We start from the raw sequence: 17,372 nt of genomic DNA on the forward strand, positions 1-17,372 counted from the left end.
TGAAAACACCTGTTTTGATCATTCGTTCACTCGTTTGCTTCACCTGCAAGCTGCTGTGAAGCTTGAATCACGCTTTGATGCTGGGAGGCAATGAGGTAACAAAGCTCAAAGTTGTTTTTCTGGGAGTAAACTTCCTCCTAAAGGTCCTGGTGATGTCTGCAGAGACACACATGCTGAGGTGTTTCAAACACATTGTACGTGCTACGGTACAAGGTGTAATAGTGATCTGTAAAGTGACATCACCTTTTACAATTAACACTTGAAATCAGGAAGGTATTTGCAGACACGGTGGTAGAAAAATTCCCCAATTACTTAAAAAAACTGCTCCGACCGTCTGCTGTTTGGACTGTTTTGGTCTTAAACTTGGTATTAGCACCAATCTGATACCAACAATACCTAAAGCCCTGACACACCGGGGTGTGACGAATAAACAACGTGAAAATGTGAATATTTCACATCAAAATTATTCATATGGGCAGAGATGCGATTTTCCAAGACTTGCAATAAAAGGTTTGATTAAAGCTGTGTCTAAGGTAAACTGTTTTATAGTGGAAGCTCCTGGGAGATAACTCTGAGTGAATCTGAGTCCCTTCTTGTAAACAGTTAGGGTGTATGTACACAGCGAGGTCATGAAACGACCGTAAAGCCTTCAGCTTGTAGTGACAACAGAAGCGTCCGCGATCACCGAGGGAAGATGCAGCTCAGGAGCTCGGCAGGCCCGCTGAAAAGGGAGGGAGGGAGGGAGAGAGAGAGAGAGAGAGAGAGAGAGAGAGGAGGCGTTCAAGTCTTTGTCTGACTCACTGGTCCGTGCTCCTTTGTCTGTTTGCCTGTTTACACAACGGGTCAGAACCTACTAATGTTTGTGTTTTTTGGACGGAATATTTCCGGCTGTCAGGTATAAACCGTTGTGGAGGCTGAAGCTGTTCAGCAGCCTTTTTGTGCAGATTGTCAAACGGCAGATTAAGCCAACGTTGAAATGCACCATTCTTATGTGTAAATGATTTAGTTTTAACGTGTAATTGTTTCGTCTTGTATGTGAAGCACCTTGAGGTTCCGTTTATATTTTTAATTGCGCTAATCAAATTAAATGCATTACTATTATTATGATAACAGTGTTATTGATTATCCAAATGATTTTAATTCATGGATTCATTGATAAGAAGACGCTGTTTGAGTGTCGTTGGTGTTTGTTAAAGTGTTTCAAGGCATCTTGAGATTAATGAGAATGTTCTTCTGATTCTTTAGTTCTTTGCTTCCCGAGCACCAGGGCTGGATGATGACGGGGTCAAACACGTCGATCGTTTAATGGTTAATTGCTTCGGGCTACTCACTATTTTAATAGTCTTTTTCTGCAATCAGTGTACATTGGGTTCATCCTGAAACCTGCTGCTGGGTTTGAGCACTGAGATGGAACCATACTGAGAATCTGATGGCTTTTACACACAAAAAACAACGAGATAAAAGACGTATCCTCACACAACAGTTTGTAGACGTGGTGATTCCAGTCCTGTGCCAATAGAGCTTAAGATAGTTTGCTAACTTCATGACACCTCTCCACTTGCCCTGCTGCTACAGTAGCTTAGCATTTTAGCATCCGAGGACTGTCAATAGTAGAGGCAGTGGCCGCTGTCCATCAAAAGTGGCTTTGATGCAGCTTTAAAGAAGAGTCAGTGAGTGGTGTTGTAAGTGTTCTATCTGCATTTGATGGAACAGAGACACTGAGATACAGAAGAGCAGGATGGATTTGGTGGGATTTGATACGAAGCCAGTATTTCATTTTTTCCACCACACTTTTTTAGTTTCTCACTTTCCTCGTGACAAAGAGACCTCCTCAAAATGGCCGCACGTCCCTGCCAGCATGACGACGATGGTGGTGATGATGATTGCAGAGCTGCTGGGGATGATAACGATGACAACGACGGCGACAGTGTAACTGGACCTGTCAACAGAACGAAGTCGTAGTGGAGGTGCAGATGAATAACGGTGATGACTGTGACGATGACAGAGATGCAGCGGAGTTGATGGTTTTCAGAAGATGAGAGCGTGTTTCTTGTTTCTCCTTCCTCCCAAGAGGAGAGGAGCTCGGGGGGGAGGCTGGTCCCGGGGTGTAAACAGAACATTACCCCCGAGAAATGGGCTAAATGAGCCAGCAATGCTGCACTTATCAGATGTGTGTGTGCGTGCAGCGTGTGGGAGGTGTTACTAGCAGTCTTAAGGACTTTCATAAACACATCTATTGTTTTTTTTGCCTGTTCAGAACGTTTTGGCCTTTTAATCGACGGCCTCGTTGTTTTTCCGTCCTTCCTCTCTCTGCCTCTTTTATTCATCCGTCTCAACTTTTGTTTTATGTCACTTCCCTCCTCTCCAGCCATTGTTACTCTCTCTCTCTCTCTCGCCCGCCCACACACACTCCTTACAGCACGCTCCGTGCAAGCTGCAGCTGTCAATTAGATGAGTTGTCATTGTGCATTTGATGAGGGTATTGTGCTGTTTGTTTGTACGCAGCCAGAGACAAACTACATGTGAAGAACAGTTTGAAGTACTTAGAAGCAGGGATGTGACTCAACCAACTACTTACCTTTAAATAATTGAATATACTCATTTTCATGATATGCATCACCGTGTCTGGCTGCTGCTTCTGCACAGTAGAAACTGACTCACTTAACTGTCTTTCATTACCTTCCATCGAGTGAACAAACGCTACTCGTGATTATTTGAGATTAATTTGTTTGCACAATAAATCAAAGCAGCAGAAAGACAACAACAAAAGAAAGAAGTCCTGCAGGTGAGTTTAAAAAAAAAAAAAGGTCGGGGCTTTAGAATAATCTCTCATCAATGAACATTATGAGCAAAATAAAATTTAAAAGTTGCAATATATTGAATCATAACCCCTTTATAATTGTCAATACACAACCCTAAATAATAATTGCCTCCTTAATATTTACTGGATCTTTGTTTTTTAAGATCAGCCTTATGTGCTAAAAGCCCTGTGAAAGAAAGAATGCAGGAAAAAAGAAAAAAGAGGACAAGTTGTGTAATACTGCAGCAGGAGACTGAACGTCAGGCAGAAAAGGTAGCTACTGAAAGAATAAAAATGTGGTGAGCTGAAGAGAAAAGCATCACAAAAGGAGAAGTAAATGTAAAAGAGTTACAAAGCGACACAGGCTAAAGGAACTTTAAAATCAGAGAAAGCGTGGACAGCAAGTTCTTCCACAGTCAGCAGGGTGGGAACAAGAGAATGTTAATATAACATTTATTTTGATGTATACATATTATGAATGAATGGATATGTTTACACCTTTAAAGGTATAAAGCATGAATGTATTTTTATTCCCTTTACATTTGCACCTGGCAGGAGTTTGACATAAAAAGTGCAGCGATCTCGTTTCATTATCTATAATTAGTTTTGACAATTGGGATCTGCATTTATTTTGTATAGGGTTGAGTGTAGTGATTGAAACTTGTATATATGTTTGGATGGACGATTGATCTTTCCAAGGACGGCACACGATAAATTAGCTAGTAGTGAAATATTTTTAAAATCTTTGTATGTTTTTGTACATATACATAAACTGTAATAAACTAAACTGAGTCATCTGCGTAAAGTGAGACTCTGCAGGTGAATTCTGTCTCTTCATATAAAAGTGTGACATTGTCACATTTCTTTCTTCATAGTTTCCTTTTCCTTTATTATAAACTGATCATGACCGACTGTGTGTCGTTATTAAAACTGTGTCAGAGTTTAAGATGTTTCAGCAGTTTGTTTTCAGTCACAGCTAGTTTGAAGTCACTTTAGTGGTTGGTCCTAAAACAAGATTTAAGAGAAATCCACAAACTCTCTCCATGTTGTTTTAACGTGTGCGGTTTTATTAATAAATGTAAATAATCACATCGTTTTTTTCTTGGTCTCGTCATTCAACTGCTCTGCTTTTTTAAGAACAAAGCATTAACATTTAACATTGCTTACATCATAGGTAAAACCAATGACAAAGAAACAGCACAATAATTAATCCATAAAATGTTTAAAGATAATAAAAATACATTAGCTCAACTTTTTGTGGATTCATCAAGTTTAGAAGTTAATTAATGTTATTAATTAAGTTTTAGGTATGAAAGGAGGAATCAATATCAGCAGATCGTTATTACCCAGATTCCACCCTTTCTGCAGAATGACCCCTGTGTAAAACTTTATAAAGAAACACTTTGAATTAAGCATTGGTGATAAAGCAGAATTGCACGATAACAAAAATCCTGGTTGAGTCAGTCTAGTCCACATAGTCCCTGCTTTTCACAAATAATTCAGTTAGCTCTTGTTTACTTTATTTCTTTACGTAATATATTTTATTTCTTTGCATCTTCTGTTAAGTTCATGTCAGAATCCAAAACGATAAACAAACTGGGATTTGACTTTGTGGACAAACAGGAGACTTCCACTGTTTAAAGCTAATGTTGTCACATAATCTCCAGCACAAACATTTAAGCTGCTCTGCAGATCATTTTTAACACGCGCCAGAAACTAAAACACAGCATTCCTGCAGCACGTCGAGCAGTAAGTCACGGATCCAGCAGCGCAGTGGAGCCTCTTAACACGAGATAGTGAGCAGGACGGACACGCAAGCGCAGCTCTTATTAAAAATGAATATCAGGCAGGGCTGTGTCTGTTCGGAGAGAAAGCATCTTGCAGCTCTCTGGGTGCAGCGCAGAAGGACGTGGAGAGTGGATTACGTTTGATCGCTGTGGTAGCGCAGGAAGAGGAAACAATTTCACACCGAGCTGTAAATTTAATTATACCATGTGCCTGCAGCTAGTTCAGCTCATCCTCGTGTAGCGCCATAATGCTCATTACTGATCATACAGTAATTGAATTGTCTGTCTGTATTAGTTTTGGGGATATTGTTTTCGGACTTTGGACTAATTGAAAGGCATCTAAAGGGCAGCTCTGTGGTTTGCATATTTTCCTCCCATCAGAAAGGGTTCATTTGCAGACTTTCTGTTTCGAGTCTGCAAGTTGCCTCCATATCTGCATGTGTCTCAGTGTATAAAACTGTATAAAAACGGTGATATTCTGGCAGCTAGGGCGTCAAAAAACTAGTGTAAAATAATATAAAATAACTGACCGATCTAAATTTATTTTTCATAACTAAAATACAGCTTTTTAGCTTTGATTTTATAAAGAGTTCAAGTATTTTTACATGAAAAATCTGTAAAATTAAAGTAAAATTACACATTTTTGCGTCAAGGTATTTGGGCCTTTTATAAAGCCTTGAAGCAGAGACTTCAAGTAACATTTAAACTGGTGAGAGCAGGCTGGACCAGTTTCTTCAACACCAATGGCTCCCAGTTGAGCATCCGACTTTATCAAATGGCAGACCACCCTGCAGGTCCCTTTTAAATTACTTTAAGAAGTTAGGAGAAGTTCATTATCACAATATGGGAGCTGGGGAAGCTAACCTGAGCCTTTATTCAGCTCGTGCTACCTCATTTCTCTCACTTGTTGTGATGCATTCGGATTAGTTCTTTCCTGTTTATCGCTAGTAGCGTTGTAAACAATGAGTGATGTTTGGGTTCATTACGATGTGGACTAAAATCACATATGAGGACATTTCTAATACTTGTAGTGTATCTTGGTGAAGATGGCTCCGCTATAAGGAACTACAAAGGTACTGAAGCCAATCGGTACGCCTTTCTGCACACAAAAGAACATGTAGACAGCGTTTTAATAATTAGCTGAAATATTCGGTTGATTCAACTCGATTTTTAGATGAACTGTTTAGCTAGCTAGCTATCGCCAAACCGGTGGTTCTTGATTGTATTTATGGTTAAACACGCAGTAGACTTGGTTCTTATGACACAAACAATGTCCTCATGTTCATTGTAACGCCGAGCGGCTGCTCTCACGCCGCCAGCAGCTCCTCACAGCGCCAAAAGACGTCTGCTTAAATTCCCAAAAAGGCGTTACTTGGATAAACTGATCTCATTATTGATCACATATGACTTCATGAGGGCATACAAGGCAATAAAAATGAATCTAATTGAATATTGGAAATCTAAATGGTGACTTTCTCGCCTATAAAAAATATTTTTCTCACTTTTTCTACAGCTGAAAAACATTTTTTTTGGCAAGTAAAGGATGATAAAGCTGGCGACGCTAAGAAAGTTATCGGACCCTTGCTACAACATAAGTACAATCACCAAATGATGCAATGCATAAGCGCCCTAGATCAGGCAAAGAATAAGGTGAATAGAAGCACATCTGGAAATATATATATACACACATGTATATTATTATATATTATATTATCCAGAAAATCCTGAATCGTTGAATTTCACTGGTGTCAGTATAGACTGCTACATTTCATAACTGTAAGTCTCCGTTAGAGATGAGGTGAGCTCTCTGGGTTTGTCACTACGAGCGACGTCGTTCACACACAAGTTCTTTGATCCAGTGTGAATATAAAGATATAGAGTTTTTTAGAAGTGTCCTGTCTGAACACTGAAGAGCAGTAAAAGAATCAAATAGGTGACAGCTGTCTGGAGCGCTTCAAGTACTCCCACTTCCACCCGTCTTCCAGGCCTCCTCCTCCTCTTCTGCTCCTTCCATCCGTCAGTTCTCCATCGATCTGTTGATAAATCTGTTCACCCGTCTGCCGCTCATCGCTCCACACAGCGTACGCCTCACGACCGCCTCTGAAACCAAACCTTTGTTTTAGCGTGCAGTAATGCTGTCATGACGTGTCCTCTGCAGAGGTCACCTGTCAGTCAAACAGTGTTGGTGGTGCTTTTCTGGTGATGCTTATCAGTAATTATTAGATTCATTTTATGATTATTTAATCCGTGCATCTTTAATCTGAAGCTTCAGATTTTTTGAAAACGGCAGCTACATTGACGCGACTTTTTGGAAAGAAAGAAAGACACAAAGATTGTTGCTTAGTAACTGTGTAGATGCAAATTGACGAAAAAATACATTTTGTGCAGCAACAAGAAACTGAACAAGATATCAAAAGTTTGAAGCACTCAATGAAGTAAAGAATATGAAAATAATATTTAAGACAACCGAGAAATGTTCATGACCTTTTAAGAACAACTTTACTGGAATGAAACTCAAAATGAAAGTCGTTTTTATGCCTCAAAACAATGTTGAAACTTTTCGTTTTGTAGAAAAACAACTGCTACTTTATAATAAATGCTGACAAGTCATATATAGAAATTCAAAGTAAATTCTCCACCCACTGACTCCTGGGTTTAACACAACTCTATTTAAACCCACGGGACAAACTTCCAAACTGCACTGTCATCAAACTAAAAACAGGAATGTTATTTTAGGGGTTTTCTGAAAAGTTTGACATTTCAAAGACGGCGGATCTTCACCCGACAGCGACAGCAAACCATTTGGCGGATGCTTTTATCCAAAGTGCCTCACGACAACAAGACTGCATACATTTGAAGCTTGTATTGCCCCGGTGGGAGTTGAACCCTTAACCCTCTTTGTGTTCTGACTCTATTACTACATTTCATAGTCAGCACTCCTACAGTCCCCGCTCTAATTCTGCTTTTAGTCTTTCTCAAATATGCAAACTTCTCCAGGTCCAACCTCAGGGATCCCTGGTGAGTCTGTGGAACGGCTTTCTGCAAAAAATCAAGCAGTGAAACAATAAGTTGAATAGTTGATGTATGTATCCATAAGTAATTCATAATGATAAAGAAATAAAAAATAATATTCAACATTGTTTCCAGGTGTATAAAGACATAAGCAAATGTCTGTGGTCAGTTGCATTGTGGGTAATGTAGGCTCAAGGTTTTGACAAGGATCGGTGAAATACATAAAAAAAATGTGCTGCATCAATTTGAATGCATTCTATATTTTTAATTGTCCATTTGTCGGAGCCCTCGTTTCATCTCATCCGCTCTCAGTTCCGGACATGTGAAGGATGAGCACAAGCACTGATCGTCTCAGTTGTTCTTACGACCGAGGAAACGGCTGTCAATGAACGCAACACCAGGCCTGTACAAAAATAATAATCTGAGATGTGACAAATCAAACAAATCTCATAGACTACTTGATTAATGGAGAGAATAAAAAGGATAGTTTGGTGAAAATCTATCATAATGATGCTGTGTTTTAAAATGACTTCAGGTGCTGTAAGTACCAACACACGAGGACATTTCCTCCCATGTATTTACTGTCTTTCCGTATTCGTCAAACCACAAACGTCTATCAGCCGAGCTTCACAGAGCCGAGCCCTAAATCTCTCCGCTGCCTCCTGCTGCTCCGAGCAAGATGCCAGAAAGCCAGGATTTAAGCCACCAGTCGGGCTTTTTACAATCTCTTCAGAAAGCGCCTGAGCCGCTCCGCTCTCATTCCACTGACGGACGAGAAACAATCACAGTAGAAAAGCTTTTCTGAACAAATGCATCCCTGCTGGAGAGACGGAGACAGAGAGGGTTGTAGACGCAAGAGGACGAAGTGTGTTTGTGTTGTTGGTTAGATTTAGAAAGAAAAGCACAGATAGATAATGGTTTCCAGTTTAATGTTCTAAAACGTCTGCAGACTGTTTTCTGTATTAAACGAAGACCAAGAGCTTCCTGTACCACACACCTTAACCATAAAAACTTAAATGATGCTTTAATTGTCATGAGAAGATATTTTATTGTTACATTTTGTGACTTGCATGATAGGATGATTAACATTACCTATTGTAATCAGATTACGGCATTACATTTCCTTCAAAACGTATTTAGAGACGAACAACTTCGGACCGGTGCATCTCTAGAAGTGTCGTGTTGGATCGCGTGTTTATTCTCGTCACTCACGCTAGACACACCGGAGAGCAAAAGAAAGACGTGATCCTGGATCTGTGCTGGTCCGAATCATGATCACTTTGATCCGTGATACGATCAGAACCGTGAGTTCAGTGATCCGTTGCACTCCTACAGCAGAGTGGTTCGTCCCGTATGTGAATGATGATGATAACCTTTCCAACTGAAGACCAAAGGCCAGATGTTCGTGAGCTTTTTGTCCAGCGGGATAACGACTTTATTATATAAATCAACCTGAAACAAGAGTATTTATGTCGCTGCACAGGAAAGAACAAACCCATAGTTTATCATATCATATTTGATCTCGTCAGGGATTGTCTCTCTGCATCGCCTTCTCCTGCCGAGTGGGAATACATCTCATTACCAAACATCTGCAAACCTGCCTCTTGATTCCCCGTCCTCAGCCGACGAGGTGAAATCCTCTCTGACAAAACGACGCCGCGTCGCCTTTTTCATTTCTCCGTGCAAATAGAAAAACCACATCAGCGGATTCTCTGGGTGCCACGACCAACGTGATTTCATTCATTAATCAGTCGCCGCTCAACATCTCAGACTGTGTTTGACTTTGGATGTCCTCAGAGGAATCTTATTATTGTACATTGATGTTTGCAGAACTGGAAGACGTGAAGCCGCCGGGAGTCCGGAGCGATAAGTTCCCTCCTGACTAACGATCCTCAGAGGTCGTGATTAAATAAGACTTTTTATTTTGTGGTTGTAGCTCAGATCAACTTCGGCAAACTTCAAGTTCGTAAACTGCTGAGTACACATGAATGTAACAGTCCCAGGAGCCATAGCTAATGATTATGGGTGCTTTTACTTTTAATACTTTTTATACTTTAAGTAAATACTTGATTTTGCAATTACATTTTTCAAAGCAGGACTTTTCCTTTTTATTTAATTTTAAGATTGCATTATTGCTACTTTTACTTCGGTTAAAAATCTGAATCTTCCATCACTGTTTTTTTTATTATCAACCAACTGTACCTGCGACTGCATGAAGTTTCTATCAACCTGTTTTTATGCACATTTTCTATTTGCATGTAAAAAAAAACACGCTGATTGTCGTGGATACCAAGATATGAGCTAAAATGAAGAATTGATAGAAATAGAATTCACCTGCATCAATGTTGATAACTGGTGAATCATTCATAAAGTTTTTCATGCAAAAATTGTAAAAAATAATCTGATACTGGCATATTTTTATTTAATTGACATTTTCGATGCAGGACTTCTTCTGTCTGTGATAAACGATGTAGTTTATTGTTTAAGGAAAACATTTTGGGCTCCATAATAAGAAGTGTTCTGAAATGATTCATTGATTCACCATTGGTCACCAAGTTGTTTATCAATGAATCATTTATTTTTCAAGCAAAAACATTCTCCTTTCCTGCTTCTGAAGGGGGAAAGTTGGGCGAGTTGCACCCGCTGCACTCACGCTGAGATGATAAATAGTTTAACAGGGGAGACGAGGACTATTTTTATCACTGCAGACAGACGGAGGACACGCACAGGTTGAGAGAGAGAGAGACAGGCCGAGAGACAGACAGACAGACAGACAGACAGACAGACAGACAGACAGACAGACAGACAGACAGACAGACAGACAGACAGACGGAGACACGGACCAATCAGGTCCACAGACAGGTGGACGTGGATGCAGACAGACACACAGAGGAAACGGGTACAAAGGAGACGCTGAACAGAAGAATATCACTGTTTCTCATAGGGCTTAAATATAATAAAATAACATCCTGAGGTCGTGGTATGTTGTGATTATATATTATATGAAAGTTATAGACACATTCCAATTTCTTAATAAATAATAAATATTCACAATAGAGTAGTTCCTCATTGGTTGGCGGTTGCTATGGAGCATACACTAGCAGCTGGGGCGGCCATGCTTGCCTTTGTTTGACGAGATCATTCTGTGAATACGAGTTTAGTTTGAGACATTTTGAACCAAAAGGAAAATGAAAACTTTGAAGTGTCCCTGTGAACGTTTTCTAAAGGTTTTATGTGGTTTCCAGTGGCAACGGATACAAACAAAAATACTGCACTGAGATGTTCTGGTTTATAGAATAGAATTTAGATTAGGTTGTTTTTATGTAATCTATGGAGATGAATAGGTGAGTGGTCTAAAAAGAAACAGAGAGAGAGAGAGAAGAAGAGAGGAATGGAGATGTCTCATGTTTGGAGGCAGAAGGTTGATGCTTTTAAACGTTTCACCACAATAACAGCGTTGTCTCTCATACTGTCATGGCTGAGTTTGACTTTGTGCTTTACAAACGCTCTCCTACATATTGGTTGTAGATTCTGTTGTTTCAGAGAAGGATTTATGAACAGCAATCATTCCTCCGCTTCACATGTATTCACACACATATTGCTTTGTGACCAACAGATGAACTTAAAGTAAATGTTATATTGTCCTGAAACAGTGTTACGTTTTGGGCTTTTCAGACTTGACAACATGAATTAAGAGCATTTATTTTACTTTACTCCCATGACACTTTGCCTGGCGAAAACCTTTCCTGCTTCCTGATGCTTTACTGCATGTAGTTTGACATAAAAACGGGAAGAAGATGAAAAACTCTTCGAAGCTTATGACATAAACAAGCCAACAGGATGCAGCAGTAAAACTCAAGCTCCATCCACACTGCTACGTTTTTTGTTTTAAAACGTCTAACTTTTGCCACGTTCACACCTGTAGCGGATAGTTTGAAATATGCGGGGTTGCGTTTTAGTCTGGACGTGCACAAACGAAGAACTTTAACGATGCAGACGCCCATGTTCACTTCCTGATTGGATCTCATCGTGTTTCTCCCTGATTCGTCACTCCTCTGTGACTGTCCACCAGCTGTGAGAGAGTGCTAGTGATTTGTGTTTCTGCACTCACGTTATATGAAACTTTATGTGTGTGTGTGTGTGTGTGTGTGTGTGTGTGTGTGTGTGTGTGTGTGTGTGTGTGTGTGTGTGTGTGTGTGTGTGTGTGTGTGTGTGTGTTCAGAGCTCCGATGGCGCTGTAGTAATTGTTGTATAATAGCAGCTGGTGAATTATTTAATTCAAACTGCTTCTTCTGAGCGAGCAGCAGCTGGTCCACTAGTCTGCAGAGTATACACACACACACACACACACACACACACACACACACACACACACACACACACACACACACACACACACACACACACACACACACACACACACACACACACACACACACACACACACACACACACTTGCACATAATGAATAAAGACACACACAAACATACTGACTAATGCAGTATCGAGGTCTTTGGAGACTTATTTGCAGAGAGTGCTGTGTGTGTGTGTGTGTGTGTGTGTGTGTGTGTGTGTGTGTGTGTGTGTGTGTGTGTGTGTGTGTGTGTGTGTGTGTGTGTGTGTGTGTGTGACACACTAGTTTCTCTGTCCAAACCTTTCTTTGGAACCTCCTTTTAAAGATGCAGCAGTCAGTTGTTGAAGGAGATTACTAAATAAATATTAATCATTTGATGAAACACTTATTATTGATTCAAAAGCGTGATTCTTGTATCTTGACAGCTGTAGTAAACATGTTTAGTTGACTCTGGCCTGAAGCTCTGTGTTTTTAATTTAATTTAGTTTTTTCATTATTGTATAGAAGAGATCATGTTAGGACTAACGTGTTGAATTTTGTTGTAAGCTCGTCTGCAATAAAATATTTTCTGATTTAATACAGTAATTATATTACATACTGTTCCCTGTAATATTCCAGGCTGGTCTCACCCATAATCCGTAGTAATACCTACGGAAAATGATGCACGGTAATTCGTAGATATTCCACCAAATGATTTAGTATATTATCAACGTAATCGTAACCGAGGAGCTTTCAGCCAGGAGGTCGCTGTTTGTTCTCCGTGTGAAACGACGTGTTGATGAAATGTTGATGTTTTTGTCACGTAACTAGATTACTTCATTAACAGCGAATCAGAGCGTTTACCCAAACAATGATCTTTTCCAAAAATCTAACTGAGCAGTTTTGTTGCCTAAACCTAACTCAATATTTCACGATATATTCTTCAACCTTTTGATTTGTTGCCTTAAACCAATTGAGTTTCCTTTAGAGATGGAAGTTCATTTGGAAAACGATGTATTTATGTAAACAAGGGAAGATTTCCACGTGTTGCTGAACATATATAAGATTTTAGTTATTTTGGATTTTTAAAGTTTTGTTACATATTTATTATTCTTTACTGTGTTATTACTTATTTACTAATTTATAATACTTGTTTTGATCTTGTTTTTTTACTTATGTCTCTTGTTTGCACTCTCCTCTCTGCTGCTGTAATCCTGCAATCCCGCTGTGGGACCAATAAAGGATTATCTTATTTTAGCTTAACTTTCGTAGTAAAACGCCTAAAAAAAAATTCCTAACACGTTTATCTCCAGTGTGTTTAATCAAAACATGTCATTTTTCCTCCCTTTTTCCAAATGATTACATTACATTTTGGAATGAAACATAAATTAAGAATCTATTTCCTGACATGACAAAGTGTGTATGAGGTTTATGAGTGTTGGAGGCTCAGCTGGGAATACATTTATTCCCCCCCGACTGAATCCCTCAGCGCTGGTAACCTCCCTGCGTCCGTCACGGTTGTCAGGCAGACGTTCATGTTGGAGCTGAGTGCTGGTTGCTGGTTGCTGGTTGCTGGTTGCTGGTTGCTGGTTGCTGGTTGCTGGTTGCTGGTTGTTGGTTGCTGGTTGTTGGTTGCTGGTTGCTGGGCTCTGGTTGCTGGTTGCTGGTTGCTGGTTGCTGGTTGCTGGTTGCTGGTTGCTGGTTGCTGGTTGCTGGTTGCTGGTTGCTGGTTGCTGGTTGCTGGTTGCTGGTTGCTGGTTGCTGGTTGCTGGTTGCTGGTTGTTGGTTGCTGGTTGTGGGTTGCTGGTTGTTGGTTGCTGGTTGCTGGTTGCTGGTTGCTGGTTGCTGGTTGTGGTTGCTGGTTGTTGGTTGCTGGTTGTGGTTGCTGGTTGCTGGTTGCTGGTTGGTTGCTGGTTGTTTGGTTGCTGGTTGCTGGTTGCTGGTTGTTGCTGGTTGCTGGTTGCTGGTTGCTGGTTGCTGGTTGCTGGTTGCTGGGCTCTGACTGACTGCCACACACTCTGAAATATTAATGAGCTACTGTAGAGAAGAGCTCAGCCTCCCTCCTCCCATCTATCTCCCTTCTGCTCTTTTTCTCTTTCTGTTTCCTCCCTTCCTTTCTTCCCTCCTTGTTTACCTCTCTCTCTCTCTCTCTCTCTCTCTCTCAGGAGGGTTGTGAGATTGTGTTATGTCATATTAAAGAGACAGGTGCACTGCAAAGTGAAGAATACGACATTTAATAGTAATCTTCAGAGGAAACTTGTGGATTCAACATCGATTTTGGATCAGTGTGAATACAATTTGTCGTCATATTTTCCGGGAGGACATATTCTATAAACTTCTCTGTGTTTCTCTGTCTTCCACAGCCAGAGTGTGTTTCTATCCTCTGTTTGTATCGTGATCTGCTTTCCTCATCAGAGGAGAACTTTCACATTAAAGCTTGATGTGAAATGCAGCGTCTGTTGTTTGAAGACTTGCTGTGAATATTATTCCTTTACAGCAGGGTTTAAAATATCTGACACTGTGTTCACCCTAAGACTAAACTGAACAACCCTAACAATCCTTCATCACCCACCTCTAAGACCTAGAAGAAGTATGAAACCATTTAAAGTATCCCGAATTAGCTTTTAGCAGCTCCTGTTTGTAGCGTACCCATGGATGTACAGACAACTATCACTGGATGATAGTTCAGTAATTATAATGTGTGACTTTTTATATTCGTATGATTCCCAAATGGATCATGGACGTTCTAATCTACGGACATCAGAAATAATGGCATTCTCGTAAAGTCTAAATCACAGTGGAACTAAAGTTTGTGTATCATGTCTGTGTGTTCAGATTGGAAAGTTGAAAGTTGCACAGACCAAGTTGCTGGGTGACAAATTATGTCAGTGGAGCAAAAAATAACAACGTACTCATTACAGTTAATAAAGCGCATCAATATCTTTCATTTTTATTTGTCAATAGCATTGCATTACCCCTTGTTTTGATGTCTAGTCATTTAATTGTGCTTTTTAATGTTTAAGTAATTAGTCATTACTAGAAAAATGACATCTTTACTATCACAACAATATTCACAAACATGCTTAGTTCTTAATATTCAAAGAGATCCTTCTGTATGGCTTCAGACAATAACACTGGAGAAAAACTGACTCAACGATTAGTCATAGAAAAAACAAAAATGTATTTGTTAATTAACACTTTCTTAACTTGAACTCATCATTCAGTTTCACTAACGTAGTTGAAGCATAAGTTAGCTCTAAAACAGTGTTTTCCATGTTTGTGGCACTTTTTTTCAGTGGTTTAACTGAATTTTGAGTCAAAGGAACTATTTTTGAATTTAACTGTATTGTATTGATCATATCTTTTCCTCCTCCGTTCCGTCAGACGTGGCTGAAGAACTACGGCTACCTGCTGCCTCACGACGTCCGAACTTCAGACCTGCGGCAGGAGAAGGCCATGCAGTCCGCCGTGGCCGCCATGCAGCGCTTCTACGGCATTCCTGTGACGGGAATACTGGACGAGACGACGATAGAGTGAGTCTCTCCACTGTTTGTTAAAGGAGTAATTCACATCTGCAATGACCATCTGTTTATCAGTTACTCAGCTCCTGTTACCTTGTGTTCTTGATGGAAACGTTCATGCCTCCACGGTGAACGAAGAATTCACAAACAGACAAAAGTCTTAATGAATTTAAATAAACTACTTCACAAAAACATGCATTTTTGCAGTTTCAAAGTGTTTTAAATTGTAAAGTTTTGGTGAAGAAGCATGTGTTTGTGAAGTAGTGAGATTACGACGGAATAAATGAGACTTGGATTATTCTGAATGAGTTGTGTGAGAGTTTGTAAACAGATGTTTTGATATAGTTTTGCCTCAAATTACTTCCATTCATAAAGACTTTTCTCCGTTCTTTGAATTCCTTTTTCCACTGTGGAGGCATTAGAAAAAAAACTAGATTTTCTTGAGGGATTCATGGTAACACAGCGTGAGGAATTGACACACAAATGGTCTTTTTTAAGCCTTTAACCTGCATTAGATCCCAACAGTTAGAAATCAGGATATTGTTCCAGACTCGCAGCAGAATGTGTGACTGTCATCCAAAGATCCAATTATCCTTCAACAGAACAATAAATATTTTAGAGAACAAGAACAGCACAGAGAAGATTTGATGAGAGAAAATATCCCAAAGCTCATTTTTTGGTTCCAAGATGGCAAACTGGTTAGCAAAAAGTTATTTCCAGCCGACAAAGAGCAAGATGCTGCAGAATGGAGATTGTCTCGTTTTTGTTGCATTTTTGTCTCAATTTACATTATTAACCACGTGTTCAAAATTGCAACCGTCATTTGGAAGGAAGTGTGCTTCCCTTGAATTTCAAATCGCAGTTTATTTGTATTAAATGTTATTTATAGGAGACATGGTTGCCCTCAATCTTTTTAGCATATCATGTACGAAACCCTCGTGTTCATATTAAAGAAGAAAACAAATCAGCTTAAAGCTTAAACAAACTCCTGAGTTTTAGCATCGGATTATGCTTCTTAGCTAAAGCTGATATTTCAGTCGGCGAGAAACAGAAGCTGCTTTTGTCAGAAATCAAGGGTCCACTGTTTGAAAACCGACTCATTTACATTTGACTGTAAACTTCCATTTGAGAACCTCAACGGACCGAGCATCAGGGAAGTTTATTCCTGCGTTTAACCTCCACAGATTAAAAATGTTCAGTCATGGTTGTAGGAGATGCAGCTTCCTGAGAACTGAAGAGTGACTTTCTGTGTCCAGGTGGATGAGGAGGCCTCGCTGTGGCGTCCCGGATCATCCTCACACCAGCCGGCGGCAGAGGAATAAACGCTACGCCCTGACGGGACAGAAATGGAGAGATAAAAAGATCTCCTACAGGTTTTTATCCATCCCTTTGTTCTCTGAAAATATCAAGTATTCTGTCTCTATCTTTATTGTTTCCTTTCATTTCTCCATCCTCCTCCTTTACCCTGGTTGTTTGTCTCCATCTCTTTCTCTCTCTCTCACAGTCTGGACTTGGCTAATGTAAATTAGCTCCGTCCCACGGGACCCTGAATGCATCTCTGCATTACATCCACCCACTCGTCTCTCTCTCTCTCGTCTTCCTCTTTGTTCTCCCTCCACCTCGTTCTATCTTCTCCTACTGTCCTCATACAGTTAAACCTCCACTGTGTGATGCTCCTTCTAGTAATAAAGGTCTAATGCAGATAACAGCCGTCCCTCGAGATATTGAATGCGTCCCAGCTCCCGTTGTTGCTCCTGCCCACTCTTTGCTCTCGTTTTCTCCCACTATTGCTCTCATATTTAAATTCATTATAAGCTTTACTGAATCAAAGACAAACAATACTCCATTTGTTTGAGATGTTAAATAACTATGACGCCTTGTTTCTGTCTTCTGTTTCTGTCGGTCATTATTGCTAGACA

At 40.0% G+C, this 17,372-nt stretch overlaps 1 protein-coding gene across 1 annotated transcript in view; it reads left to right on the forward strand.

Annotated features, from left to right (window-relative positions):
- mmp24 (matrix metallopeptidase 24) overlaps window positions 1-17,372 on the forward strand; it is a 51,300-nt gene that overhangs the window by 3,353 nt on the left and 30,575 nt on the right. The window contains exons 2-3 of the mRNA XM_054617038.1: window positions 15,317-15,465; window positions 16,710-16,826. Of these exons, the coding sequence (XP_054473013.1) occupies window positions 15,317-15,465; window positions 16,710-16,826 (266 nt within the window). The remainder of the gene's footprint in view (window positions 1-15,316; window positions 15,466-16,709; window positions 16,827-17,372) is intronic.

This window comes from Anoplopoma fimbria, chromosome 17 (genome assembly GCF_027596085.1).
Source record: "Anoplopoma fimbria isolate UVic2021 breed Golden Eagle Sablefish chromosome 17, Afim_UVic_2022, whole genome shotgun sequence".
Classification (NCBI taxonomy): domain Eukaryota; kingdom Metazoa; phylum Chordata; class Actinopteri; order Perciformes; family Anoplopomatidae; genus Anoplopoma; species Anoplopoma fimbria.